Source organism: Nipponia nippon, unplaced genomic scaffold (assembly GCF_047370975.1).
Source record: "Nipponia nippon isolate SJK-2023a ecotype South Korea unplaced genomic scaffold, ASM4737097v1 scaffold_3, whole genome shotgun sequence".
Taxonomy (NCBI): Eukaryota; Metazoa; Chordata; class Aves; order Pelecaniformes; family Threskiornithidae; genus Nipponia; species Nipponia nippon.
In genome coordinates, this window is record NW_028262347.1 from 56,385,978 (window position 1) to 56,413,829 (window position 27,852).

General features: G+C 51.9%; 3 protein-coding genes across 9 annotated transcripts in view; 1 reads left to right on the forward strand and 2 right to left on the reverse strand.

The window, feature by feature from the left end:
* The window catches only part of CHADL (chondroadherin like), a 7,532-nt gene extending 5,259 nt beyond the window's left edge, over positions 1-2,273 (forward strand). For both annotated transcript variants that reach the window (XM_009475234.2, XM_087766095.1), the window contains 2 exons: positions 63-229; positions 573-2,273. In XM_009475234.2, coding sequence (XP_009473509.1) covers positions 63-229; positions 573-798 — 393 coding nt within the window. In that variant the 3' untranslated portion in view covers positions 799-2,273. The remainder of the gene's footprint in view (positions 1-62; positions 230-572) is intronic.
* Positions 2,274-2,507: 234 nt separating this feature from the next.
* Positions 2,508-20,874, reverse strand: L3MBTL2 (L3MBTL histone methyl-lysine binding protein 2). Of its 4 annotated transcripts, none has more exons than XM_087766099.1 (17): positions 20,735-20,874; positions 18,142-18,409; positions 17,762-17,895; positions 17,289-17,412; positions 16,196-16,275; positions 15,159-15,276; positions 14,666-14,800; positions 13,881-13,969; positions 11,995-12,226; positions 11,200-11,279; positions 10,490-10,594; positions 9,125-9,272; positions 8,174-8,256; positions 6,108-6,342; positions 5,271-5,336; positions 4,201-4,323; positions 2,509-3,319 (listed from the first exon to the last, which is right to left on the reverse strand). In XM_087766099.1, exons 2-17 carry the CDS (start codon positions 18,278-18,280, stop codon positions 3,210-3,212), a joined length of 2,001 nt encoding a protein of 666 aa, XP_087622225.1. In that variant the 5' UTR covers positions 18,281-18,409; positions 20,735-20,874; the 3' UTR covers positions 2,509-3,209. The 4 variants fall into 4 exon arrangements, with proteins under 4 accessions (XP_087622226.1, XP_087622225.1, XP_087622222.1 ...); XM_087766096.1 differs by lacking the exon at positions 20,735-20,874 and adding an exon at positions 20,117-20,178; XM_087766097.1 differs by lacking the exons at positions 5,271-5,336; positions 20,735-20,874 and adding an exon at positions 20,117-20,178.
* A 20-nt stretch (positions 20,875-20,894) lies between these two features.
* Positions 20,895-24,629, reverse strand: LOC148054645 (histone acetyltransferase p300-like). 3 transcript variants are annotated; one of them, XM_087766105.1, is made up of 4 exons: positions 24,159-24,613; positions 23,664-23,781; positions 22,980-23,154; positions 20,895-21,033 (listed from the first exon to the last, which is right to left on the reverse strand). In XM_087766105.1, the coding sequence occupies exons 1-4, from the start codon at positions 24,272-24,274 to the stop codon at positions 21,020-21,022; spliced, it is 423 nt and encodes a 140-aa protein (XP_087622231.1). In that variant the 5' UTR covers positions 24,275-24,613; the 3' UTR covers positions 20,895-21,019. The 3 variants fall into 3 exon arrangements, with proteins under 3 accessions (XP_087622231.1, XP_087622230.1, XP_087622229.1); XM_087766104.1 differs by lacking the exon at positions 20,895-21,033 and adding an exon at positions 21,313-21,451 and having other exon boundaries at positions 24,159-24,610; XM_087766103.1 differs by lacking the exon at positions 20,895-21,033 and having other exon boundaries at positions 21,462-23,154; positions 24,159-24,629.
* Positions 24,630-27,852: the final 3,223 nt, after the last annotated feature.

The window sequence follows — 27,852 nt, forward strand, 5'->3', positions numbered from 1 at the left end:
AGGGCAGAGATTTGCTCCCCTGCCTCCATCAGGACCCCCGACTCACCCTCACTTCGTTGCAGATTTCCCCCGGTGCCTTCACTGGCCTTGGTCCCAAGATCAGAAGTCTCTACCTGGAGAGCAACAAAATGAGCAACATCCCCGACATGAGCAACTTCACAGGGCTGGAGATCCTCAACCTGAGGGATGTGCCTTTCCACTGCGACTGCCAGCTCCTTCCCCTGCGCAGGTGAGTGCCACAAGGGGGGCACAGCCACAGGGGACAACCCGGGGAACAGCCGGACCCTGCCGGGCTGGAGCCACAAGCCTATGGCACACTGGCCATTTGTGTCTTCTCCCACGGTGGAGAGATAGAGCACGTGCCTACGTGCAAGGATGGAAGTAGCCTGGGCTTTCCTGGCGTAGGGAAAGCAGCCACCAGCTGAGGTGGGCAGATACTCAGATATTCACAGCTTCCCCAGGCGAGGCCTGGCTTTGAAGTGCCCTGTGCCCACTCACGGGCATGGAGTTTTGCTTCTCCCTTCACCCTGTCCCGTCCCATTCCTTTCCCTGATCTCCTGCCACGTTTCCAGGTGGATCGACAAACTCAACCTCCGCGTAGGGGCCACCTGTGGGTCCCCTGCAGAAGCCCAGGGGCTGAAGGTGAAGCTTTCCACCACTTTCCAAACCTGCCCTGGCTGGGGCCGAGGCAAGGCTGGGGGAGCCAGTCCTGACAAGACCAAGGCTGCAAGCAAGCCCGGCAAGAAAAAAAGCTTGGGAAAATCACCAGCCAGAGACTTCAAGAAGAGCAGAGCTTAGGAAACACGTGCAGGACGCAACAAGGCCGTACCTATAGTCTGGTGAGAGCAGTTTTACTGCATTTGTCCCCACCGCAGCAACACGGATATTGCACAAGGTGCAAAGGAGGGAGCCTGGTGCCACCGGAGCGATGCCAGTTTGCCAAAGATGCAGGCCTTGTTTTTGCAGGACACAGAGGCACTGGAAAGAACCAGTGCAAAAAGCTTCCGCAGCGTTTGCGACGCGCTTCCATGACTTGAACAACAAAGCCAAATACTTGCTTTTTCTTCCCAAGGCTCCCTTCAGCCATGCAGAAAAGCTGGAATCTGCAAGTTTGTTTTTGTTTTTAAGAGTGCTGTGCTTTCACAGCTTCAGAACCAATTAAAGACCCCTGAGCAGGACTGCCTACAGCACCAATGCAAGATCCCCCACTGGCTCACATCTTAGAGCAGAAAACGTAAAAATTATCATCAGTGAAAAAAGCGCCTGAATTCCCAGCAGCTCCTCCGAATTAAAACATAAGCAGATCAAAAGCTTTCTATTTCCTGCAAAATACGATCGGTGGTTCCCACATCCCATTCAGAAGCGATGTACCCAACCTATTCCCCATGGCAGCCCAGGTTGGGACCCCCCCGACCCCAGGGCAATTCTTCTTTTGATAGTCGGAAGTTTGTTCAAATTGGGAAGGCTTTAAAAGGTAAAAACACTTCCAGCTGTTAAATGACCACGTAGGGCATGGAACTGTTAGGGCAAAAAAACAGGAGGAAGAAAGCCAAAGGCTTTTGGAAATTACCATCCTATAAAGACAGGTGGCCCTACAAGCCCCGCTGTTTGACAAGGCTGGGGAAAGGTGGCAGCCCAAGAGGGAGGGGAAGAGAGAAAGGCAACGGCTGTGCCCTGAAACGGTCGCCTCCCACGTTAAGAGATCTATCACAAGCTGGTGCTCGGCAGAGCTGCCAGGAGAGGCCAGCGGGCTGGGAAGCCCCATTAGATGGCTTGGATAAAAATCCCACCGCCACCACACTCACCCCGTCGTGGTTTCCCCAGGAGCCCAGGGCCCTCCCAGGGGTCAGTTAGGAACGGGCCGAGATGGCACAGCTCTGCTGCCGGGTTTGACGCAGACCCTCCACGCTTTTGCCACTTGTGTTTCATTGCTCCCCCACGGCCTTTTCTTCCCTCTCCAGTTAAAGGCTCCATTTGCCTCTTTCGAAGGGAAAAGGAGGAGACTGTGTTCATTACTCCCAGGGTTTTCTAGACAGTCAGCTTGCCAACTTTTTTTTTTTTTTTTTTGTCACGATCCACTGTGCAAAGTGGGAACTATTTTGGCATCACAAGCTCTTGCCCGGAAACTTGAGGGGAGAGCGTGGCCAAGGCAGCCATTTCGTGGAGAGCCACCATTTCCCTGTCGGGTTTGACAGGGCACCGCAGTGGCACCAACGGGCAGGGCCCTTCCTCACCGCCAGGCAGTTCACAGGAATGTCAGTTTTGCTCCAAAAGGGGAAATGGCATTCCCTACCTTAAATTATCTATTGCATTCTTGTGATATTCAGCAGAGCTGGCAAATAGATAGGGGCAAGCGCACAGAAAAAGCCTGTCGCACACCTCAAAAAAAAAAATAATCCCCAAACAGCACAAAACACTGTTTACTTCCACCCACCCACTTACAGCCCTTTTCTCCTCCCATCTTGGCTAACCCTGAGTTTTGGTGACCCAGAAAACAAAACATAAGCCTTTGGCCTCTTCCTCAAGTTTAATTCACAGGGCTTTAGGGTACGGATTGTAGAGCAAATTTACAGTAGGACTGCTAAAAAAAATTAAAAATTCAAACTGTGCACCATATCCTCTGCAGTTCTGGGTTCAAAAGCAAGAAGTGATGACACTCAAGATCTCTCCCTCCCTCAAGAGGCATCATCATCCCTTTTTGGTTTTTCACCTCTTTCCGCTCTTCCTGTCCAGACTTTCTCGGGGGTTGCAGGGCCTAGAGCAGGGAGCACAGCACCGATGTCCTATGAGGGCAGCCCATTTCCTGACGCGTGTGACCTGCACACATCATCTCAGACTGCAGCTCGCCACCTCCAGCCACGGCCGAGAACCCAAACTGCCCCTTTGTGCTCTGGCAGCCTCTTTCCCCATTGGGAGCTCCTGCTTGGAAAGGTGCCTTCAAAGGCAGGCACACACAACCCCAGCAGCCACCCTGGCCATGCTCCTCAGCGCGCCTGCGGCCTTTCTGGAGTCCGTTTCCCAGGGCTTAAAATTACAAGTCTGGGGGAAATTTTCTTGCACACCAGGAAAGCAGAGTTGTGATGTTGCGGGGTGGTCTGCCTCAAAAAGGGAAGGCTCTTTTAGTCTTCTGCTCCCCTTTGCAAGGGCCTTCCCCAAAGAGCCACAAGGTGAAGCACAGGCTGCTGTGGGCAGGGGGGGATACTCCGGGATCAGTCTGCGACCTCCTGCTTTATGCTGCTGACAGGAACGGGAAGCTCTGTGGCTCCAAAGTCTGCTACCGAAGGGTCGATGGTTTCTTCCTTTACCTGCACGGCAATGACTAGCAAGAGACAGAAAGAGAGAGGGAAAAATAAATAAGTAAAATCAACACATGCTGCCTTGCTCTACTTGCAGCACCCCAGAATCAGCTCTGTTTCATGCAGATACTCAAAATGCCCCAGGTTTCCAGCCCACTTCTTGAGGATCCCTTACCACAGGCAGCCCTGTCTTGCTGGCACAAATCTATCCATGGTCACAGCAGCAATCAGGACGGGACTAAACCCTGGCAGCATTCAGCTGCCTGCTCCCAAGAACTTCTCCTAGGGTTGAGGGAGGAAAAGCCAGCGTGGTCCGTTCTCTACCTGCCTGGGTTCACACAGAGGAAATTAAACCTTCTGAGCAATGGGGACCTTCATGAGGCTCCATCCCCACGTGCACAGAGCACCTCACCCACCCTCTTCCCCAACACCCACTAGGGTTTGCCAGTGACCCAGCTGCCAGATGCCCTTCTGGTCACTACATCTGTTGGTGCTCAGCACGACGGGCTGTTTTCACGTGCTGCGACAGCCCTTATGGGGACTGGGATGCGACAGCACACTTTTGACATGTCTGTCTTGACTGTTCTCCGTAACTGACCTCATGCAACCAGACTGCTCACTAGGGCAGCCAGGCCCTCAGCAGTATCAAGATATCCAGCTATACTGGTGTCACCAAACCTCCTCAGGAGGCAAAACTTCCCAGGGAAAGCCGGTAAAGGCTGTCTTCCACTCTGTCTCTGGAGGAGTGGGCAAGGACACTTGTCACGTGCTGCCTTTCCCTGCCTGGGGGCACCCATGACTTAACGGCCAAGAGGCAGCACAGGCCTCGTGAGGGCCGGTGGCATGCAGGGCGTATGTGAGAGAGCTGCCTGTGGCTGCTGGGTAGAATAACTCACTCCCTTACTCTCATCAGGTGCTGGCTCTGGCAAAGCCTTGCTGGCAGCTTTTGCTTCTCGTTTCGTCTTCGGGGCAGAAGGCTTCTTGACAGTCTGCTTGATGTTGCGGGTTTTGGCAGGTAACTTTTTTCCTTAACAAAGAGATAACAGAGCATGGGGAAAAGTGTGTTTCTTTTCCCCTGGGAAATTAGCAACCCTGCTTCACTGAGAAACCACAGGCCAGGGACCAGCACAACTGACCAGCAAGCTACACGGTCATTAGCTGCCAACTGGTTAATCGACAGAAATGGCCTACTGGAAAAAAACTCTATAGTCATCATCTCAAAATATGCTCCTCCATGTTCTCCTTCATTAAAGGCAAGGCACTTCAGCGTGTGCTTAACTTCCGAGGAGCGGGTCCTGCTGGAATCAGTCTAGAGTCAGCTTTGCTTACCTGTCTGGGTCTAATCCTAGGCAATGGGCATGGTGGCTCCAAGGCATGGACACTGCAGCATTAATGTTTTCATTTTTAGCTGACGTTTTTACTTAGGTTGAACGTCTTTATAGTCTTTAGATGTCCTTTCCTCTCCACCCCCCAGGAAGGAATTTCTTGCCTTTCTACACATGATTTGCCACAGCTACTGCAACAATGACGACAGCAACGACAAGATGAAACAATAACATGGGCCAGCCCCACTACTGGCTTCTTCAGCCATATTAAGGCCTTCTTCCCCTCAGCACAAAGCAGGCAGGGTTGCTCTCCAGCTACCCTCCAGCTGCAGCAAACAATCTCCCTCCGACCACGGACACAGTGGGGAAAGCAGCACAACCTCACGCCTGGAAGCAAGCGCCATCTATACCTCGGCCAACAGAAAACAGACTGCAAAACAGATCCTTCCCACACACACAGCTCTCTGCTCTCTTAGGCAATGGGGGCAGTTAAGGAGGATGAAGCTGTGTTGTCAAACCCACAGCTGACTGAAGGCATCCACAGCAAGACAAGGCCTCTCTCTCCTGCTCTGACGGGACATGGACAGGGTTCCTCTAACTGGGCCCAGCCTGCGAGCGAGCGGGAGGGCACTAATCAAACATCACTCACTCTTCTTTCCATAGGGTTTCTTCTTCTTCTTGGGCACCTCCTTGGCCTTCACTGGAGTTGTGGGCTCTGTCATGGAGACGAGAGGGAAACGAAAGCCAAGTCCCATAACCAGTAGGTAACTGGGATGAAGTGACATAAGCGAGAAACAAGATATACCCGTCCCCCCGAAGCCAACGCCCTCTTCCCGAGACAACCAGCTGAGGGAAAAGCAAGGCTCTAGTGCAGTTGCTGTCTGTGCTTCCAGGCGAGGGCCCAGGCTGGCAGGCTGGGGCAGCATAGGGGAGAGAGGCCCAGCAGAGATTTGGCAGGGGCAGTAAAGAAACAAGATTCGTAGCTTGGGACAAGAAGGAAAACATCTGCAAAGGTGAGGCGGTGGCCTCCCTGCAACAACGGAAGGAATAAACTCGAGAGGGATGCTCTTATCTTTTACAGACAGAGGCAGAGAATTGATGAGAAAAGGGAGCAGGGGCCGAGCTCCCCCTGCTACCTGGCTGAGGCTGTAGGTACACTTAGTAAAAGGGAGCTGCGCAGGGACAGGACCACCTGGAACTCTACCCGACTTCATCAGGAGCAATTCTCCGTTGGTGTGCAGGTGGGGGAACAGAGGGAAAACAGAGCCAACCTCAAATCTCAGGCTGTTTTCTCCCCACCACAGACTCCTCCCTCTGCCAGCTGCTAGAACGTGTGGCAGCAGAGGAAGATTTATGGTAGCCAGCGCAAATCAAGGAGGCAATTTTCTCCTCCCTACAAGGCTCAAAAAGGAGGCGCCGCTCACAGAGCAGGAGGAAGGAAACCTTTGCCTCTAGCATTAGAAACTACAGTCAAATCTTCACTCACCTGGAACAACAGGTGGTTGAAGCTGGTAGCCTGTCAGCTCGCACCACCCCACAGGATAAATGTCGGGAGACTCGCAGTCCACCCACTGGTCATACTCATTGTCCCAGCCATCAAAATGGATGCTAAGGAGACGGTGGACTACACGCTTCACCGTGGCCACACAGATGAGCCGGGGTTCCATCAGGTCCACTGCTTCCACCTTCATGCCTGCCTTGAAGCCATGGTTTGGGCAGTCCTGGGTGCAGAAAAAATGAAAAAAAGAAAACCCAAGGCCATTGCACCCAGTCCAAACCCACACCCAGCCACCAGCAGCCTAGAACAGCTACAGGCTTGCCTCCAGCTTAAAGCAAGCAGAGAGAGAACAAGCCCACCATCAGGCAACAGAACCAAGCAGTTGCGGAACAGAAGGGGGCACACATGAATAGATCCAAGGCCAGCTGTGTCCTTAGTGAATCTCAGCCCAGCCTTTAGAAACAAGACCCTGACCTAGGGGGGGCAGCAGTTAAGGGACACCCAATCAAACCAACAACCCGAGATAGCCCTGGGAAATCAGAAAGATCGGCACAGGCCCAGGTGCTGCAGCAGTTTTGCTGATGCAAAGCAGACCCCCTCCACCCAAGTGCCAGTCGCATGTTCCACACGCAATAAGTGGTGCAGAACCCACCAGGAACCTGGAGCTCCTGGAAACACTAGGGAATCACAGGTCACACTCAGAGGGACCAAGATACCATTACATCCACAAAGGCATGACACTGCTGGTCCCAACCAGCCAAACAGGGGCTTTACTTGGAGAGCACACACTTCCATGTCTTGGGCTCTCCTCAGAAGTGCTGAATGGCAGCAAAGAGCAGCCCAGTAGAGATGTTGGATATCATCTACCCTGACTTCAGGAAGGCTTTTAACACTGTCTCCCATGAGATCCTCATAGAGAAGCTGATGGAAGTATGGGCTGGGTGAGGAGACAGTGAGGTGGACTGAAAACTGGCTGAGTGGCTGGGCCCATAGGGTGGTGACTAATGGCATTAAGTCTAGTTGGAGGCCAGTAATTAGCGGTGTACCCCAGGGGTCAATACTGGGTCCAATCCTGTTCAATGTCTTCATTAATTATCTGGATGACATGACAGTGTCATGTCAAACTCAGCAAGTTTGCTGGATACAAAACTGGGAGGAGAGACTGATATACTAGAGGGTTGTGCTGCCACCCAGAGGGACCTTGACAAGCTGAAGAAATGGTCTGACAGGAACCTCATGCAGTTCAACAAAAGGAAACGTCAAGTCCTGCACCCAGGGAGGAACAACCCCAGGCACATGCTGGGGGCCGAGTGGCTGGAAAGCAGCTTGGCAGAAAAGGACCTGGACGTCCGGGTGGACACCATGTTGAACATGAGCCAGCAATGTGCCCTTGGGACAAAGAAGGCTAATGGTATCACAGGCTGCATTAAGAGGAATGTTCCCAGCAGATCACCTCCACGCAGCACTGATGAGGCTACACCTGGAGTGCTGTGTCCAGGTCTGGGCTCCCCAGTACAAGAGAGACATGGACATACTAGAGAGAGCCCAGCAAAGGGCCAGGAAGATGATGAGGGGACTAGAGCATCTTTTATATGAGGAGAGTCTGAGAGAGCTGGGACTGTTCAGCCTGGAGAAGAAAAGGCTCAGGGGGATCTTATCTGAATATGAATATCAAAAACAAAAAGTACAAAAAGATGGAGCCAGGCTCTTGTCAGCGGTGCCCAGGGACAGGACCGAAGGCAATGGGCACAAACTGAAACACAGGAGTTTCCCTCTGAACATCAGGAAACGCTTTTTACTGTGAGGGTGACTCAGCACTGGGCACAGGTTGCCCAGAGAGGTTGTAGATTCTCCATCCATGGATATATGCAAAAGCCGTCCGGACACGGTCCTGGGCAACCAGCTCTGGGCGGCCCTAATTGAGCAGGGGTGTTGGACAAGATGATGTCCAGAGGTCCCTTCCACCTAACCATTCTGTGACAGCCAGAGCTCTCAGGCTCGTCCTTGCTGACTGCAAGCATCCCTACAAATCTCTTCTTCCTGGCAGCACTCACTGTGTTGAAGAGCCGTGCTGGAACAGGTCTTGATTTAGTCTTTTCCAGGTAACTTTCCCAGTTGAAGGTCTGTGCATCATGCCCTGCAGCAGGAAGAAATGGTCAGCAGGAAAAAGGCAGTCACTGGGCAGACCAGACGGGAGAAAAGGCAGAATAGGCAGGAAGGAGGCACAGCCTGATCTTGGACGTAAATCTGGTGTGCAGATTCCATGGCAGTCCAGCACCCCCCTCCAGCGGGCAAATACAGAAAAGTGCAAGCTGCAACTCTGAACACCTGTGTCAGTCACATATCCAGACCACAGAGAAAGGCAAGGAGAAGCAGCAGGCAGGAAGAAGTATGTTCAAAACACACCACTAAGACCAATCTTTCTCCCACCAGCAGGAACATCAAAGGAAGACAGAATAGCACTGTGCAAAAGTGCTGCAATATAGAAATTCAGAGCAGGCCTTTCTGGGTATGGCCAGATGAGGCAGTAAAAACACTCCTAGGGTGATTGCCTCTTAGGATTTTGCAGAAATATGGGTCTCAGACTTATTCATACAAGAAGAATAGAAATGACTCCTGCCACTTTTAACTACCGAGTCATGCAGCAATCGCTCTACTTACACCTTCCCACCCTCCTTGTCCTTTAAACCTTTGATTCTGTTCAGTTTGGGGATCGTACACCCCTTCCACTCATCTGCCAGAAGCTAACCACCATGCCATTAATGCCCTCTGGAGATGTTACTTCCTTCCATAAAGTACCAAGACTTTGGTCTTGGTCTAAAGTGCCCAAGTATATGGGCAGAGCTCACATGGACTGGCTCACTGAACCAGCCCTATCTCCCTGAAGAACAGGCAGATTGGGACCTTGTGGTTTTGATTCATCTGAACCTGACACCTCCAAGAAAACCACAGCCCAGCAGATTCTCTATGCAGGTTTGTACCACAGGGCAGAGTCCAAATCTCACCTTTTGGAGGGGTCAGATCGATGTTGTTCTTCTGACAGAAGTTGACAGGGAAGATGGCGTGTGAGGAGGCATGATAGCAGAACCAGTCAGAGCCACCAGCAGACGTGGCTCCATCAATGCTGATCATGAGATACCCGTCCAAGAGGACCTGAGACAGGAACGAAGGGCATGAGCGTAGAGCTTCGCTTGCTCTAAAGCTTCTCCTCTCAAAGGATCCTCCCAAGAATCCCCACAGATGGCTCACAGTTGCCACTAGACAGTAAAATGCAATGTTATACACTCTAGGGCATGCACTAACTTCTCCTGATACATTAGTCAACACAAGCTAATCTCCAAAGCAGCAATTTCTGCAGAACTGCGACCAATGCTAATAGCCTTGTGAAAAGGACTCAGCCATAAACGGTCAGGAGCTCGGTTCTCCCTCAGAAACAGACTTTACTGGCAGCCCAGAGACCCTCTACACCAGCCAGGTCATGAATTTGTTACTGGGCAGAAGGGAAAGGCACCACCTTCAGACTTGCCACTTCCTGAACAGCAACAAGACTTGTCCCATCCTGTCACTCACTGGTAACTGGTGCCTGCCAAATGCGATAGGCACGTCTGCCCCAACCTCTTCACGTTTCCAGGCAATGGCCAAAGGGAACATTTTACAGACACAAAGAGCTTTCCTAGCACCCCCTGGCCAAACCCCAAGTGTCAAAGTCCTCTGCTTGGGTTCTACAAGGGCAAACAGCTTCTTGAGGAAGAAAGAAAAGCCCAAGTCGATGCTATGCTTTAGGACATGCAGCACATCTCGCTGAGGAGACCCGACCAAGCAAGTAACTTCCCAACACTAGCACAGGAGTAGAGCTCACTACCACCTCATCAAGAAAGACTGCAGAAGACACATCCATCCTCAGCTTCCTACACCAGTGAATGGTGCCCATACAGATACACCCCATTCCCCACACAAGAGGTCACCCCACAACTCTTCCCCTCTCCTTTCTCTCCTCAAGGCAGCACTACAGAGGCCTCTCTTTATGCACTCCAAGAACTGAAGAACACATCTTCCCTACTGCATGCCCAAGGGTGAAAGAAGGGTGGCTGCCAGTCACACACACTGGACAGTTAGATTGCAGACCAAGCACGCCCATCTTCATGCTGTCCACTTAGGCACACGTGGACAACTGCTGGTGTCATCACCTTCTCAGACCTCTGAGGTAATGCCCCAATTCCCTCCACACACCAGCTGCCTACCTCTCTTGACAGGCGTTTCCTCTCCCTCATACAAAATCCTACCTGGTCTTATTAATTTGCAAAGGCCTGAGGAGAGGCTGGGTTATCTCAGGTAAACACAGCAGACCCCCTTCTGCCCACTGAACTTACCTTGCAAACAGTGGCCACACAAATGTTGCCCAGATTCAGGGGGTCAATGGCCTCCAGTTTCATGCCTTCCTCAAACCATCCACCTTCAGTGTAGACAGCTCGTACCTAAGGGAGACTCTGGTATACCATGTGCTGTCAGGGGTATGGGACAGTCCCATCCCGACACCAGCCACACCACGTGCGAACAGGACTGGAGCTTCTTTACTTGGCTCAAGCCGAGTTGGGAGGGGAAAGAAGAAAAATTACAGAAAATACAAAGAGGCAGCCAAACCAATGCTGTGTTTGTGCCAGCAATCTCCTGCCAAGGCTCTGGTCAGTCAGAGAGCCAGGCCCAGCAGTCAGCCACTGCTCCACAGCAAAGCAAGCTTCCTTCTCATCTCAGTCCTCATCAGTATGATCCAACCCCTTGTTTGAACTGGTCTCTCCCATACAATCATCCTCCCTCTCCAACTCAAAGTTCCAAGCAATTGCTCGCCTGTCAATTGAGTACCTCAATCTGTCATTGTCTTTCAGTTCTTCCATCTTTCTGTTTTGACCTGCTCCTGCCCAACCACAGCCTTGACACCCCAAACACCTTACTGCCCTGTAGCTCTAAGAGAAACAAACGAGCCATCCTCAACAACCCACACAGCAGCATATATACCCAAGGAAGGAAGTGGTATCACTGCTTCCTTTGCTGCGGCCAACGCAGAAAGGCAGACTTGTCTCACCTTCTTAAACAGATAGGGGACAGCATCACAGTAAATCTTCCGGAAGGTGGGATGGTTTGCCATGTCACTGCGTTTTTCTTCTGTGAGGAATGGAAATAACAAAGAGAGGTAAGAAACCTGCAGCAACTGCAGTAAGAAAATGCACTGGCTATTAATTATCTGGTGAGAGCTCAGCAGCTATAAAAGAGCTAAATCAGAGACCATGAGAAAAGTAATAAAAAAAACGGGTCAGTCCCTCTACACCTTCCCATAACATGGGCTGTGATGCAGGGCTTGCTCAAAAGCAGGCAGATGATCTTTCTGAGCACTAGTGATGACAAGTCTACATGCAGCTGTAATCACCAGGGAGAAGCGGCAAGGAAAGGAGACACAATTAAAAGGATCAGCAGGGCTCGAGTCTTGTTTTTTTCCACCAGTCTCAGCTGATCAAGAATTCCTCTCTGTAAAGTCCAGAAAAAAACCAACCTGATGGCATCCAGTCTCAGAAGCCAGCATGAATTTCCTCAAAAAAGACTAGAAACACCTGTGATGTTGCAGCCTCTGCATTCTCACACTGTGGGGACAGACTACCTGCTTCAGGTAAGAAACCCTACAGTCCCCCTCTCCCGACCTGTGGCAGGAGATCGCCGGGCTTTTGTCTATCCAGGGGGAAAAGCAGCAGACACAACTACGGAGACCTTACCTTTCAGGTCCTGAGGCAGCTGCCCGGCTCCCAGCATGTCAAGAGTGGTGTCAACAGCAGGGCCCAGGCATCTCATAGCAAATCAGAAGATGTTGTGGTGGCCTGATCCCTACCTGTCTTCTTCATGCTGTGGCCCACTCTCCGTGACCAGCCCACAGGATGGATGAGGGGACTCCACATGTGGCACCAGAAGTCATCATCGCTGTCGCCATCCTCATAGAGGAGCCTCAGTCTGCCCCCGATCACTGTGTCCACCACTGCCATGCGCGTCCGGGACACATGGTTCTTATCCACCACCTCCACCCGCATGCCCTGCCGGAACGGGTACTTCATGCTCTCCGCCATCTGGCAACAACCAACAGAGGAGGCGAGATCAATTGCACTTGGTGTTGTCCTTATCCAAACACTCAGAGAACAGCTTTTCCCACAGACATGCTGGCCAACCCCCTACACTGCCCAAAGGCGACTTGGAGACACCTCTGGGAAGGGTTGCATGGGAGTGGGTTCATCAGGGATACAGGGAGCTGCCAGCATGGCAGCACAGTTGGGCACACACACTCTAAGTCTCTCCTGTCCTGTGGCCCCCTAACAGTTACCCCCACCCTTGCCCAGCAGCCGCGCTCAGCCAGCACCTTGTGTGAATGTTCTGAGTGCAAGAAACAGATGTCATTTATGTTCAGCAGGAACTGAGTGAGGAATTGCGTGCCTTTTTCAGTCATGAAAGAGGCCATAAGTGTTTCAAGGCTGGAAGCAGCTAGAGGTGTAGCTTCCCAAAGGGCAACAGGATTTTCAGTTGCCTTTAAAATAGGTCAGGTCCTTTTTATTCTGATCAGAGGTTGAGCAACATGATGATCTATCTGCCAACTCCACCTCCAATGCCACAGTTACTCTGCAGACTAACCCAAAGGCACAGGCACATGAAAAAAGCCACTGGCTGCCTTCTGATTTTTTTTTTTTTTTGAGACCTTCAGTTTGCTGATACAGCCTAGCCCTACTCATCCACAAATACTCAAAGGTGTTTATAGAATACCTGACATTTTGGCACTAAAGATCCCAGAATGCTGTGCAGCAACTAAGAGCCACAGCTCAAAACAGACTCAGACATCCAAGCTAGCCTACACCTGAATCCAGAAGAACTTTTAAGGGCTGATCTTCCCCTTCCACCTCCTGTTCATTAGGTGGGAATGGAGATGCTGGGGGGAGAAAGATACTGAGAATATCTGCCTCCCTCTACCGCTTCCCTTTCATGGTGTGAGCGCTCAGCTACAAGCTGTGGCCCAGGAACAAGCAGCTACGAACATCCTCTCAACTTTCTGAGAAGCAACAAGGGAAACATCAACTATGTCAAGGTCTCCACACACAGTTACCTCACACACAGGAAAATCCATCACCTGCCTTCCTGCCTGCTGTATCTGGGATCGTCTTCCTTATCTGTGGTTTACAAAGTTGCCAGTGACAAAAGAGTCTCTTCTCCCTGACAAGGTCTAACCTCAGCGCAGGCTACACAAAACCACCACAAGAGCTACAAAGCTGGCAAGGCTGCGGCACAGCTGCTTCCATGCACTTCGAGGGAGCCTGCGCCCCTCTCACTCCCCACAGGCTGCTGTGCTACCCACACAGAAGGCAAAGGTTTTCGACTCTCAGAGCCATTCCCCAGCACCGAAACAGGGCAGGGAAAGGCCAGGTTGGAGCTGCACTGGCCTCTCCCTTCAGCAAAAAAGCAAACTCATCCCCAGTATTTTCCAGCAGAGGCTGACATGACAACAGCTTTTAAAGCCCATCAATGACCCAAAAGAGAAACGGTTGTGCTGACAGGGCATAGGGGCTGTGCCATTACCTACAGCATCATGATAGGTGTCTCACCGCCCCTGTCCTGCCCAGGTTTCGAGGGGACACATGGAGGACTTGCACAGATCAGAACTAGAAGAGATGTGTTGCGCACACATCTCTTGGCTTCGGCTTCATTTCCACACATAAAACGCTAGCCTCCCACATTTACCTTGATGTGGAAATCCACTGGGATGGTCCTGGCTCCCACCAGTTTTTTCATGAGATAACTTCTCCAGTCAGTGTACTTGGCATGGATAGCTACATACACACAGGGGAAAAAGCACATCTTTATGACTGAAAGAATTACAGCACCACACTACACCTTTCTTCCTCTTCAAGAGTCCACTGCATTAAAAGGCCTTCTTCACATTCAGATCCTGTACCTGCTCTCACGCAGACCCTGTTCTGCAAGCTCGCCCCCACAACAGGCTGCAAGGGATCACCATTACAGAACAGACTGGGCCAAGCAGACACCCAACTCCACTGATCTGGATGCAGAAGTGGTATTAGAGCAAAAACATGCAAGCCGTGCCAGGCAAACCTCAGCTTGCCAGAATTCTGCTACGCTGTCGTCCCTCTCCTAACTGCTAGCTGAGCAGCGACTGGATCCAGTGCGGTCCCCAGAGACAGTGTTCAGGATGTAGGGCCAAAAAGTTCCCCCAAAGGTTAAGCCTAGCCACTGTGCAGGTCAGAAGGAGGAACAGTATTAGTTTCTGTCCATAGGTCTGACACCAGGTCTGCATCCAGCACCCCCAGGGTCAACCACAGGGAGATGCAGAGGGAACAGTCCAAGCAGCCTCCAGCTTCCCAAACAACTAACCGGTCTTTGTAACTCAGAGCACAAATGGAGCTGTGGTCCCACGTACAGTGGGAGCAGCCGTCCCACTGGGCTAGGCATAAACCAAGGCTCCTCCATGCCCAGGCACACGCTGACTCCTCTCACCCCACACTCACTTTGTGGTGGTACCAGGATTTTGCTGTTGATGGCACACCAGCCAATGGGATGAATATCCACTGTGCCCAAATTGCACCAGAAGTCATGGCCAGCATCATTCTCAAAGCCCTCATATCGCAGAAGGGCCCTGTACCCTGCCAGGACAGAACAACCAGAGAAAAGCATTAGAGGCCAAGAATTTCTCCTCTCTGTGTTGGGCACCACAGGCTTAGTTCCTACAGCATGGTCTTCAGAGCTCTGCATAGGTTATCAGAGCTTCTCCAGCCATTCTGGAGGCAGAACCATCCCCACAAAGAGTCCAGCAACCAGAAGAGGAACCAGATGCTGGTTTCCTCCCACCCCCGCACCACGGTGTTTCCTGTTCCAAAATCTCTCAGCAGTTGCAGAGCTCCAACGAGCTGATGTTTTGCTTGACTAGCTACACTCAGCTCTCTAAAGCTTCCCTCAGAGGTTAGCCATCCCCAGCTGTCAGGAATTACACTGGAGACACACCTACAGTCTGGATGACGGATGCAATCCAGTACACGCGGCTGGGGAGCACGGCATCACTGTTCAGGACTTCCACTTTCATACCTTTCACCACATCATCCCACTGATCGAAGAGCGGCACCTGAAAGATTGAGGCAGCCACGTTGGGAGAGGGACGTTGACAGTTAGAGCAGGGCTCAGGCCCTCGTTCTAGCTTTCAGAGATATGTTTTAGGCAGCTACACCTTAGGCCCAGGTTTGCATGCCTTATCCTTCCTATATGTGCCAACAGCTTGAAATGCAACCGAACTGTCCCAACATCTCATTGGGGTGTTCACAGAGGATTCCAAAAGGCAGAACATTGTATAGCAACACTTAACTATTTCACTGCCAGCTATCCTGTTTCCCAAAGTAGCTGCTGCCATTCCTCTATGGTATTAAAATCCCTAACCATCAAACTGCCATGTCTTCCTGACCTATCCTCAAGAAAAATAAAATTCTGTTCATATTATCACAGATCACAACTCAAAAGGAACATAACAAGTGAGTCTTAATACACAGAGAGGCTGGGGCTGCTATAATACCTAAGAACTGCCATTCTTCCATGTATCTGCCTCGGCTACTTGGCCCACAAGGATTGCAAATTGGTATGATGGGAACCAGACATGCTGGAGGGGCAGCTACTGCCAGGCCCACATAAGCCGAGTTCCTCCCTTCACACCACCCTGGGCTGTGCTCACCCACACAAACTGCAAAGGCAACCAGGAGTGTTCTGCTCTCCCCCCTGGTCAGAACTAATTCTGTCCCCAGCCAGTACTGGGCCATCGCAACCAGCAGTGCTTCTACCAAGTCCTCCTCTTCTTCCTCCCCCAAAACTCCTGTTCCCTCTGTGGGACTCCCATTCTTAACTGTGAGAAACACCAACTTCTTTCCTTGTATCAGCTGGGGCTTAATAACCAGCTTCCCAGGTCTCTCCCCACCACTTGCCACAGGAGTACAGGAGAGCCCCATGCATATGACATGTCCCATGCGCACTGCGAGGCACAGCAAAGGAGAACTCACGTGTTTGAAACAGCTGACAGGAGCTGCCTTGAAGCCGTGCTCCTGCAGGTACTTTCCCCAGTCAAAGCCCAGGACGAGTGCTATAAGCAGACATGAAAGAAGAAAATCAGGTGAGATTATAGAAAAGGCACAGAGTGCTCAGTTACCTCTGGACTACAGCTTGCAGCCACGTTGTGGCCTGCTCTCGGACAGATCCCTCTGCCCCGGCACACAGGGACTCTGCGTTCCAGTGCATTTTCCCTGGGGGGGGGGAACTAGATCCTGTGAGTGCACAGGGACCAGCACTCGCGAGAGGTACAATATATTATGAATCTATCCTTGCTGTCGCTTGCTTTTGGGGAAGAGGATTCACGAGGGGCAAAAAAAGGGGTCAAATCCAGCCCAGGGCTCAAGCACTCTGGGGAGAGTGGAGACTGCATCCTGTCAGTGCTAAACCACTTAGCAGCTTTGCCTCTCAGCAGCAACACTTCAGGGTCATATCAGCAGCACTTGCCTCCCCAGAGGGTGCTAGGAAAATCAGAGCGAAGCACTGGGATATTAATCCCACAGTCACTCCTGATCCAAGGCTACAGCCCTGCTCCAGCAGCGGTCCGCTCAGGGATCAATTCCGGCCGCCACGCCCCGGGGCTCACCTTTGCCCTAAGATAGCAGCTTGCTACTCCTTCAGCTGCAGTGACTGGTTGTTCCTCAAGTTGATCAGTGAGTGACTCAAGTTAAATACAACTCCACAGGCAATTGGGCAGCAAACGGCTGGGAGCAGCAGGACACCTTTAAGTCAACTTTGCCAGCAGAAGTCAGCACCTCATGGGTCTGTGACTACAGAGCTTACGCTCCAGGCCAAGCTGCACCAGGAGCGAGGATGAGGCTGCAATAGTGGATGGGCGGGAACCCACCAGGGCTCTGTTAGGACCAGCAGGGAGAGAGACGTGCCCTGTGTCCTGCCAGCCCGCGTCGGAGCGATCCACACACACCATTTCAGTACAAGGCAGTGTACCAGAGGGGAAGAAGAACAGACTGTAGAGCTTACAGCCCTCCAGGTGTTCCCATTTCTATGGCTCCAGTAGCTGCATCTCCTCACGCCTCCTACACTCACCATCCTGGCCTGTCAGTGTCCCATCTGCCAGCTGCCCCGTGCCCTGTGAATGGAGGAAGGCCCCGATCTTGGCTGACCAGGCTGCCTTGTGCAGGACTTTAGCTTTCTTCGTTGGTGGCTTCCCCTATAAAAGAAGGAACACTAGGAACCCCAATGGCACAGGAGAGGAAGCCAGTCCCTGCAACTGGCCAGCAGGGCATGCATCTCTTCCTTAAGGCGATTTTCAGGTTACTACAGTTTTTACTGGTGCTCAGAGGAACAAGAAGAAATGGCAGGTAAAATATCAATGTGTCCTTCCTCAGCTTCTAGGGAGCACCACCTTTCAGCTGGCATGCCTTCTCTGGGGACTTCAGGCAGCAAGAACAAGCCACTGGTAATGGCAGTCTGAGCTTTAACTAGAGAGCAACCACCCACCCCTGTGTACAGGCACATCCTGCTCCATCCCCAAGGAAGAAGGAAGGGGTTTGACTCACCTGCAGTCTGGCCAGGATGCTGGCCTTCTTGGAGTTTGAGGAGTAGCTTCTGGAGCAGGAGACGCTGCAGAAACGTTTGGTCTTGGAGAAGAAAGCCTCCCTGGTGCCCACAATCCCACACATCTCGCACACAGCTGAGAGAAAGAAGGCACAAAAATGTGAACAGTTGGCAGGGTCGATACACTACAAGGACAGAGCTGAGCCCAGGTAACCCTCATTACACATAGCAGCTCCCCCACGTAGCCCAGAAAATGCAGTCTCAATCCAGTGCTGCTCCCAAAGAATACTCAAGATGCAGTCACACACCCTTTGGCTTCCCCCAGCACGCGTTCTTTCCATCCCACACGTGCTTTGGGTAGAACAGGCAGGCAGGGCAGTACCTGGCTCAGAGCCGCTGTCCTCTGTGAGCCGGCCTATGGATGGCTGGTGCACAGGAGAGGTCGGAAGCTCTCCAGCTTCCCGGTCTGCCACCTCATCATCGCTAGACTCATCCAGACAGGAGCTGCTGTCGCTGCCCATGCTGCTGTTGTAGCCTCGGAAGCTGTCATAACCCCCAAAGATGTCCAATTCATCATCTTCCTCATCATCGTCACCTTCCTCCTCCGTCCGCTCCAAAGACGAAGTCTTGTGGCAGAAAGTAGACACCAACTGAAAAAAGAGCCAGTCTGCTTTAAAACAGACATTTTACATGGCACCTCACAATAAACCTGCCTTCATTGCCGGGGAGCGCTCCCAGACCGGGGAGAGGCCTTGGGGTGAGCAATGAGTCCATGTAACAACCCCAAAGGCAGGAGTCTGAATCCCTAGCAGGGAAGCTATTACCCCCACAACAGGTCATTTTACAGGTACTTCACAGGCTGCATTCTGCTTCCCAAGAACTAACAGCAACAGAGCTGCAGCTACATAGAAAAAAAGTTTGAGGAACATGGAGAGAATCCAGGGAACTACAATGCCATGCTGACGAAAACAGAGGAGACCGCATCCTTCCAGACACTCTCTTGCCAACAACTGCACAGTAGTGCAGACACCATCAACGTTAAAGTCACCGCAAACTTGAGCGCAGAGTGCAAAGCTGCACGCTCTGGCCACCATAGCTCACAAGACCAGTACAGCCTGGATGTCAGCAGGGCAAACTCGACTCTGGGGAAGGTTCATGTTGTTTGGGAACTGCATAGTCCACAGCTGACCTCAATTCAGAAGCAGCATCAGCAGGATGACAGAACAACGTTTGTTAAGGGTTTCTCCCTGCAACCAGATGTCTCCACAACTAAACCTCTTCGCTAGCTCTTCGTACTTGCTGTTACAGCAAGAGAGCAGACAGGCAGTGACTGAATAAAGAACACAGAAATCCAGTGACAGTTTCTCAGACTGGAAGAATCTTGAACCAGGCTCCAAATAAGCACAAAAGAAGCTGGGAAAAGGTGTTACCAACTCATGAAAGAGCAGGAAGAAGTCAGCATCAGCACAGGGAGTGATGGAACAGAAGGGTAGATTAGAACAGCCACGTGAGGCACCAGTTACATGAATGAAAAAAAAAAAAACAAACCCAAAAAAATACAATTATTCATCCAAGCAGGCAACCACAGAACATCAGCAGCAAGTCCATCACCTTCCAGTGCTAAATACCCTCTGATCCCTGGCTCCTGGGTATTCTTATAGACACATGAACAGGAAGATCAGCCTTCACTCACTGCTGTCTCCCCACATCCTCCCTGGCTTTCACACAAAACAGACCCAAGGTACCCTGAAGACAGAGCTGCTCTCCTGCAGATCCACATCCTCAGACAGCGTTCCTGATGAGGATGAAAGGCCTGACCTCCTCAAAAAAACCACATTCATCTCTTTCTCGCCCCTATCTGGGGGTGCACCTCCCTTCAGCTCGTAGGACGTGCATCTCTTTGGATCGTTACTTTTCCACCAAACGTGAATGAAACTTGCGGACATATTACAAGTTCCCAGGGCTGACAAGCGGGGACAGCAGCACCCGCAACCTCCTCAGAGAGGCGAGGGGGACACAGAGGCCCAGCCCGCCCGGGTCAGACCCATCACCCCCGGCAGCGCCACCCCGGCCCCCGGCAGCGCCGGGGCGGAACGGACGGCCACGCCGGCAACCACAACACCACGACGGCCAGGAGGCGGCGGCCCGGCGCTCCTCGCCCCCTCCCAGCCACGGGCAGCCGTTACCCCGCTAACACGGCCCGGGCCTCGCGCCCTCCCTCAGCGCAGCCCGGTGTCCCAGGGCTTTCCCCAGCACCCCGCGGGCAGCTCCGCGGCTGTAGGAGCGGGCGGCCTCCCTCCGGCCCGGCTCACGGCCCCGCAGGAGCCCCCGGCCCGGCCGGGCCCGTCGCCGCTCACCTCCCCGCGGTCCTGCTCCATGGCTCCCAGGACGCCGCTAGCCCGCCTCACGCGCGGGGAGCACGTTCCCCCCCCCAGCGGCGCATCTGATTGGCGGGAGCCGGGAAAAGAAAGCCAATCAGCCAAGAGCTTGTTCTCGCCGCTCCCCGCGGGGCACGACGGGAGCTGTAGTTCTTTTCCCGCCATGGCGGCGGCGAGCTGCTGCCATGGCGCCTCACGGCGGTCCCACGCACGGCCGGAGGAGAGGCCGGGCCCCGCTCCGCGGGCACGGCGCCGGGCCCACCCATCCGTTCTCGTGTTCTGGATTAGGTCGCTCAGTCCCAGAAGCTTGTGTAAATAACGAAACAATACAAACGAAAGAAACGACAGCAAAGCCCCAAACTTCAGCCCCAGGGGCGGATCTGATGCCCAGAAACCACCGGCGCGTTCGCTCCCACCCTGCCCTGCCGTGGCCAGGAGTCGCCTGGTAAATAACCCACACGAGTTACCGCTGGGTTAGCGCCAGCATTACGAGCCCCACGTCCTCAGATGATCCGTCTCAGAGATTTCATGCATAAATAGATATTTTATTTGGCAAAGAAAGTATTACCTATGCAAAAGAGGCCTTCAAGTGCTTACCAGGCGATGCAATTGGTTTTAAAATTTTTATGCATTTATAGACAGCTTCTTCATAGTACAGATGCTTCTCTCCCTTTCAGCTTTTTTTTCTTCCCCATGGAAAAGTAGCGTGGTCTTAGTCACACCGGTAGCAACATCCCTCACCCCAGCTCGCTGTCAAGAACAGCCAAGAAGCAAGCGCCTCCCCGTCTTGTCTCTGGCATGGATTCTCTTTTACGCAGAAGGTAAGGCCCCTGGGGTTAGCGAAATGTTGCCCATTCTACTCCTTTTATTCTGGTATCACCTTCATTGTGCTGGCACTTTAAATAAAGAAAAAAAAAAAAAGCCCGTACTGAACGCAGGGCTCTGCACAGTCTGTAGCGTAGCTAAACACACCGCGCGTGAAGCACGCGCGCGGCTCCTCCCTCGTGCGCGCAGGGCGGCCGCGGTTGCAGGCGGAAGCAAGGCAGCACGGACGAGGTCCATTCCAAAGGCTTGCCTACGGTACAGCTACACACGGATTGCTCTCCCGGGCAATCCAAAGGCTCCAACACGCGGCTACAGCCTGTCGCTCCAAACGCAAAGGAGTGTCAGTGTGAACCACGCTGACAATCCTGGGGAGCGACTGGGGTCGCAGCGGCGGGGAGCTTGCAAAGCCTACTGCCTGCAACTTGATCAGCAGATTTCCATAGCGTCAGGGGTCCTCCAGGTTCAGGTTTTCCAAACGATACTCCAGCACTGAAACAGCAAATTGCTTTTCAAGTATTTAAATAGCGTAGCTGATAATGAAATAAATTATGAAGGCTGTTATTCCCTTGCAAATACTGATAGATAGTGCACTGCATGACAGACAACAAAGGTGTTTCCAGAAAAGACACAGATGATACAAAATTAAAGGTTCATTAAACCTTTCTACGGCAACAATCTGTCAGGTAACACATCATGAGCTATTGCTGGTGTGCATCCCCTGCGTCCTTCCCAGAGCCGAACAGGCAGCACCGCTCCCTTGGCTCGCAGACAGGCTGGCTCAAGGCTTCTTGAGAGCTTAAGCAAAACTGAGTTCTGTCTTGACACAGAACAGGATGAAAGGCAGGCCCCACCCCATGGCTGTTCATTTCTCACTGCGGTTCTAAATAAACCTTTTCAATAATATTTAAATAATTTCATTTTAATTGGAATCAAATTCAAATTGATTAAGGAATACTTATATTCTCTTTAATAATAAAAACTTTGTTATGTAACATTAATCGTAGTACCTTTGTAAAGCCAGCTCCTTTCCTTAGGGATATAACAGCACTGACAACCTCAAGAAACTGAACCCCAAAACTTAGACTTCATTTTTCCCATCTCCTTCCCTACTGCTGCTCTGGGCCTGGTCTCTGTTTTGATGCCATCCGAAATAAAAATTTTAGAAAGATCATTATTAAAAGGCTGCTGTCAGGCGAAAGCACAGAAGGAGTCCAGGATGTAACGGGAGGGATTATTCCTGCCGGACAGACGTCAGACTGCTTTCTCAGAGCTGGACACAGGCGCTCAGCTCAAAGTTGTGCGGCTGGAGCAGCTTTTTGTACTTCAGCACCAGCTCTGTCCCTCATCATCACAACTTCCGTTAGGAGCACTGGCACACGGGCTCTTTGTGCTTGGCTACTGGCATTGTCCCCTCACCCACGCTCCGAGGTGGGGAGCTCGTGCTCCAGGTCCCCGGGCTTCATAAATTCATCCGCTACTCCGCCAGAGCCTCGTTTTTTAGTTTTCTACTTTCTGTCATTTCAAAGAGCTCATGAGAATCCTGGCAGTCCATGGGCCTAGTTCCACTTCCAGCACAAAGTGGCAGCCGTTCTGGTTACAGGGCCAGCCTCCAAATTCTTAAGTGCAGTGGGAAGGGGCACAAGGCTTTAGTAATGCTTTTCCTCTCACTTCCTATGCTGACACCATAAGAAAACAAAAACCAAGGGTTTAATTTTTGTCATCAGCACTGGGGAAGGCAGCCATTTTGAACAAGAAGTGGTTATAGACTTGTAACCCTTGGTCATATGTTCATGATAGTGTCCTTTGAAAAGGGAAAGTAAGGTAGAACAGCTCAGCAAACCAAGAAGCAAACAGAAGAAATAAAAAAAACCCAAAACATGTGCACTGCTTAACTTTTGGCAGACTAATTTTACAAAGATAACTGTGAAATGAAAAGAGGGAAATGGTCACCATCATGATGACCATGACAATACAGGATTCCCCTGCACCAGGCGGTCAGTAACCCAACTGTTCTTACTTGCAGACATCCCTGGCTGGGGCTGTCCCATGTTGGGCCCTTGATTCATGGGAGCCTGTGGCATGCCCGGAGCGTTTGGGATCATGTTTTGCTTCTGCAGCCTGGTTCTTCGTTTCTCCTCCAACTCCTTCTGAATCTTATAGATCTTCTCTGCTAGCAAGTGATAGTACTCTGCCTGTTGGGGAGGAATACAAATCAGGAAAGGAGATGACATATGTTAAGTAAAGGCAACAGGTCCCAGTGATCCAAGCTTGGAAAACAGCCTTCTACACACACATTTCAGCTTGGGTGGGGGTGGCTCTCCCCTTGCAGGGGTTGCTGGGCAGACAAGAGGGCAAAAAGGGGCACTGCTCAGGGCGTTGCTGGCAAGCATTAGGCCAACACTGGACATTTCTCCCAAAGAAGTGCTGGATGTGAGAAGAGAATCACAGTGAAGAGCTTCACGCTGCCTTCAGGGAACCCCAACAAGTCTCAGGCACAGCACACCCCAACAGGCACCGCCCTGACTCCCGGCACACCCAGGCAGAAGCCTGCAGCTGGCTGCTTCCTACACCCCATCCAGCAGCCCCTGAACACACGCTTCCTCAGCCTGGGACTCTCATCTGTGCTTTCACTCCTCTTCCCAACCACTCTAGGATCAAGGCAGAGACACACACGGCTGGACGACAGAGGATGGCATCTCACCCTGCTGTTTGCTGATTCATACATATCCCCTTCCACTTTCCGAGCATATGCCACCAGATTCTCCATACGCCGATCCTTCAGTGCTGTGGGGTCAGGAGCAGGAAATATGGCTTGGACTCTGGGGGGGGGGGGGTGAAAAAAGCGTGCAAGTGATTAGGATGCCTTCAGACCGGGACATCAGCATCAACCCCAGTGATCCGAACACAAAGCAGCAAGGAAATCTTCCGGCAGACTGAAGCACTGCTACTGCTCCCAGGGGACACTGCCCCCGTGTAGATGGCTGGGGGAGTGGGACACTTCCAATACCACAGCCCCAAACTAGCAGATGCAGCTCCACCGTTCCTGCTTCTGCTTCCCCTTCTCATGGACCCTGACAAAACTCACACCCTGACCCCCTGGTTTTGGAAACCAGGCTTCCTCCTGCCTCCCCCCACCCGCACACCTCAAAGGCAGCAACTCACCCAACAGGAGATTGTTTTGGTATCAGCTACTCACAATTTACGAACAAGGCGGGTTCGGAGATCCTGAGTGACGTCTTCATGCCACTGCTTCTGGCTGCCCCCTGACAGGACGGAACCTCCCGATCCCAGACCGAGTATCCCGGAGCTCATGGCGACCGACGCTGCTGCAGTTTACCGACGGAAGCACCACAAGCCCCACCGGAAAAACGTCGAAAAACCATCAGGCCGGGGGGTCTCCGGGCGCGGCGGGCGAGCGGCAGCCGGCGGCGCCCGGGCCCGGCCGAGGGCGGCGGGGAGGAGGCGCCGCTCCCTCCGGCACCAACGGCCGAGGAGGGCGCGCGACGCCGCCCAACGGCCGACAGCGCCTCTGAGGCGGGGAGGGTCGCTCGAAGCACGCAATTATTCTTGCTTTCTTTTTCAGTATCCCCTGTATTTGATTCGGGATCCTCAGGCAGAATCCTAACGTCGCAAGCGCCACGCTGCCAGCGTGCGGGTTCTGTTTCCTCAAGGGAGGGCACATCCTGCACCGTGTAAGAGCGGGTAGCAGCCTACTCAGAGGTAGATTTAAGCCCTTGCTGATTTCTCGTTCTCTCTCACGGGCTGCAGAACCTACAGAAAACCCTTGTCAGATCATCCTTAATGTTATATTGATGTCCTTATGTATTTCCAAGCAACTTGTCATTAAGTCACACTGTGCAGTAGACGCGGCGATTAAACGGTTTGTGCGGTGAACAAATGATCCAACCCCAGACCCAGCAAGCATCCCAGTTAAGGGCAGAGATACTAAGTTAGCCTGTCCTTTCTTGCTACTTTACTACCATGCTAGCTCTGCCAGTATATGTCAACACAGCTCAACAAAGAATAAAAAAAACTTTAAAAAATGTTGTCCAGATTTAAAAAAAAAAACAACAAACCAAACTATGCCCAGTTCCAAGGCTGTCCTGAAAAGGGGAGAGAAGAGTTAACTGCCTGGGAGATAAACCTCTCAGTTTTAAGTACTTACCCCATCCCCGTCCCCCAAGAAATTGGACTTTTGAGTGCTGAGCTATGCTACCTGTTTGATTCCTCTGCAAACCTAGAAAGATGTGGGGCACCGCCATGCCCTGCCAGGTCACCGTCCCCAGCAGAAGGGGCAGCCAGGAGGACCAGTAAGTCCAGCGAACAGCAGAAGACGAGATGTTACAACATCCATATGGCCTGGCACATTATATGCAGTTTACCAAGGGGGAAACCCCTTAACGTATGCTTTCCCAAGTCACAGTTAAGGTCCCTCTCCCACTTTTCATGGAGACACCAGGGAATTGGGCCTAGGTGACAGAAAAAAGGCTTGCAATGCTTCAGTACAAGCTCAGTCTGAGAAAAGAGGGACCAAACGGAGGAGCAGCTGAGGTCTTTGTTTTTATACTCATGATTTTGGGGTTCTAACTTTTGGCAGCTCTAACCCATCCAGTGAATGCAGTTACAAGCCATGGCAGCACAGGTGCTGTTAGACCCAGCTCACACCTCACGCCGTCCTAGCTTTCAATCGACAGGCCTGGTGAGATACCCCAAACCTCTGCTCACCAGGGAGACATGTACTGGGAGCTTATTTCAGTGCCACACTCCAATCTTCACCCCTTATTGATGGAAAAAGGAGGAGGGAAAACCCCACACAATCATCCTGGAAATAAGCCACCTGATTTTAACTCCCCATCCTATCTCAGTGCTGGACAAAGATTTGCTTTGGAGTAATAAATCTTGTTCTCCCCTTGATTCCTCAGAGACAACTGAATTGCGGGAGAAACAGCTATGAGCTTCTGTAATAAGAAACTGGCTGAGTTTAACAGGGAAGGGAAACGCATTAGTCTTGCCCTTGCCACCCCCACCTGCCCATACCCAAGCAGTACAAACACATTAAAAGCCTCCATAAGGCTATATAGGTGCCTGCCTGCTTATGTACGACTGCACAGGGCCTGGTGTACCCCGGTGCAGTTGGAAACAAAGGCAAGAGGAGGGTGCAGCTGCTGAAGCTGAGCAGAGGCCACGGCATGAGCAGGAGGGAGCCATTTGCTCAAGTGGCTCACACGCATCTCACGCTCCACGGCATGGTCGTTGCAGCAAGAGAATTAGGGTCTTCCCAGCATGTACCTGACCTTTTAAATGTATTTCAGGTATTTACATGTGTTTGGGGACACTGAGCTGCAACTCAGTGCAACTTGCAGCACAAAGCCACATCATGAGAAAACCAAATGTTGCAAGACAAGATAAACAAGACCTTTGTAAGAAGTTGGGTCTCACTGAAAAATGTGGCTCTTTTTAATGGAAGCTGTGCATTTCCATTGATCCAAGACATGCACAGACAATCCCAGATGAGGATGGAGATAAAAGGGGGAGAGAAGCCGCTTCTTTCATAAAGTAGACAAGAAGCATCATCACAAGCAACAGGCAGCAGCCTAGAAGCCTCCGTCATGGCACAGCAATGCATGATCGAAGGAAGAATCTGCATTTAAAACAAGGCACTTATTTTATTGCACAGCTGATCATCACAGGGTGGATGTAGAGACCCGACTCCTGAATTCCCCTTCAAAACGGACACAAGAGAACAAAGGTGCCATAGGTACCTGCTTTGAGTCACGGGGGGTGGGGGAGCGTTTTCATTCAGCTTCACTTCTCCCCCCCGGTCATTTTGAGAATTGGCACCTCTGGTCTGGCTGCTTTGGGGCCCCTGCCTCCTACTCCAGCATCACCATCTGCAGACCACTGCCAGAAAGGCAATGATGAAGTCCTGCTGCCCGAGCACGATCCTGCAGGACATTCACACCAGTCTCATCTGCTGCTTTAATCGCTGTCTTCCACCTTGTACAGGGCAGTTGAAGCTGCAGGGTGGCTCCTACTGGCTCCAGATGAGCACGAGTGAGTTAGCTCATCTCATCTCGCAGGATGCAGAATGCCAGCTGGGCTGGGCAGTGTGTGCTGAGGGTTTCAGTCGCAATGCTAAACAAGGACAGAGACTTGTCTTGCCCGTGGCTTTGTATGACTCAGTGTAGACCACAGACTGGAAGCTGTTTGGGATACCAACTTAAAAAGCAAGTCCCGATCTTTGGCTGAACAGAGATGTAATCTCCACTGCAGCTGTCATCAAAGCGAATGAAATTATTCGCTTCAGCACAGTACTGATCTAGCACCACAGCAGGTAGCTAGTGCCTCTCCTACAACCTGTTGTCAGCTCTCCTTCCCCCAGAGGAACCTTTCAGATCTTCTTCTTACAACAGAAAAGGAAAGGTGCTGCTCCATGAACCAACCAGGCTGCGTGAGTTGTGTAGGGATGGGCATCCTTTTCCTCCCCCACGTCCTCCCATGTGCCCCTATAATCCCCTGTAATACCTTTTCAGGCAAGACACAGCACATGGTCCACAATTCAGGGGAGGAAGGACACGGGTTACAGCAGGTGGACTGAAAAAAAAAAAAAGATGCCCAAGATACCAGCCCCAAGGATTTTCTTTACAGAAACTTGAAGTTACTGACCCGCTGCCAGAACAGCAGACCACATTTGCCCAGGAAGAACACGGGATTCCCCCACTGCTGCTGTTGCTCTCATTGCTATCACAAGAAAGCACAGGAAAAGCAAATGCCTGAAGGACCTTCAGCTTAGGGAGACGGGGATGCCACGAGCAGAAAATGAGGCCCAGGCTTCCAGTGCCGTGTTGCAGTCCCCACTCCTGCCCCACAGCCCCTATCCCTGAGGCCAC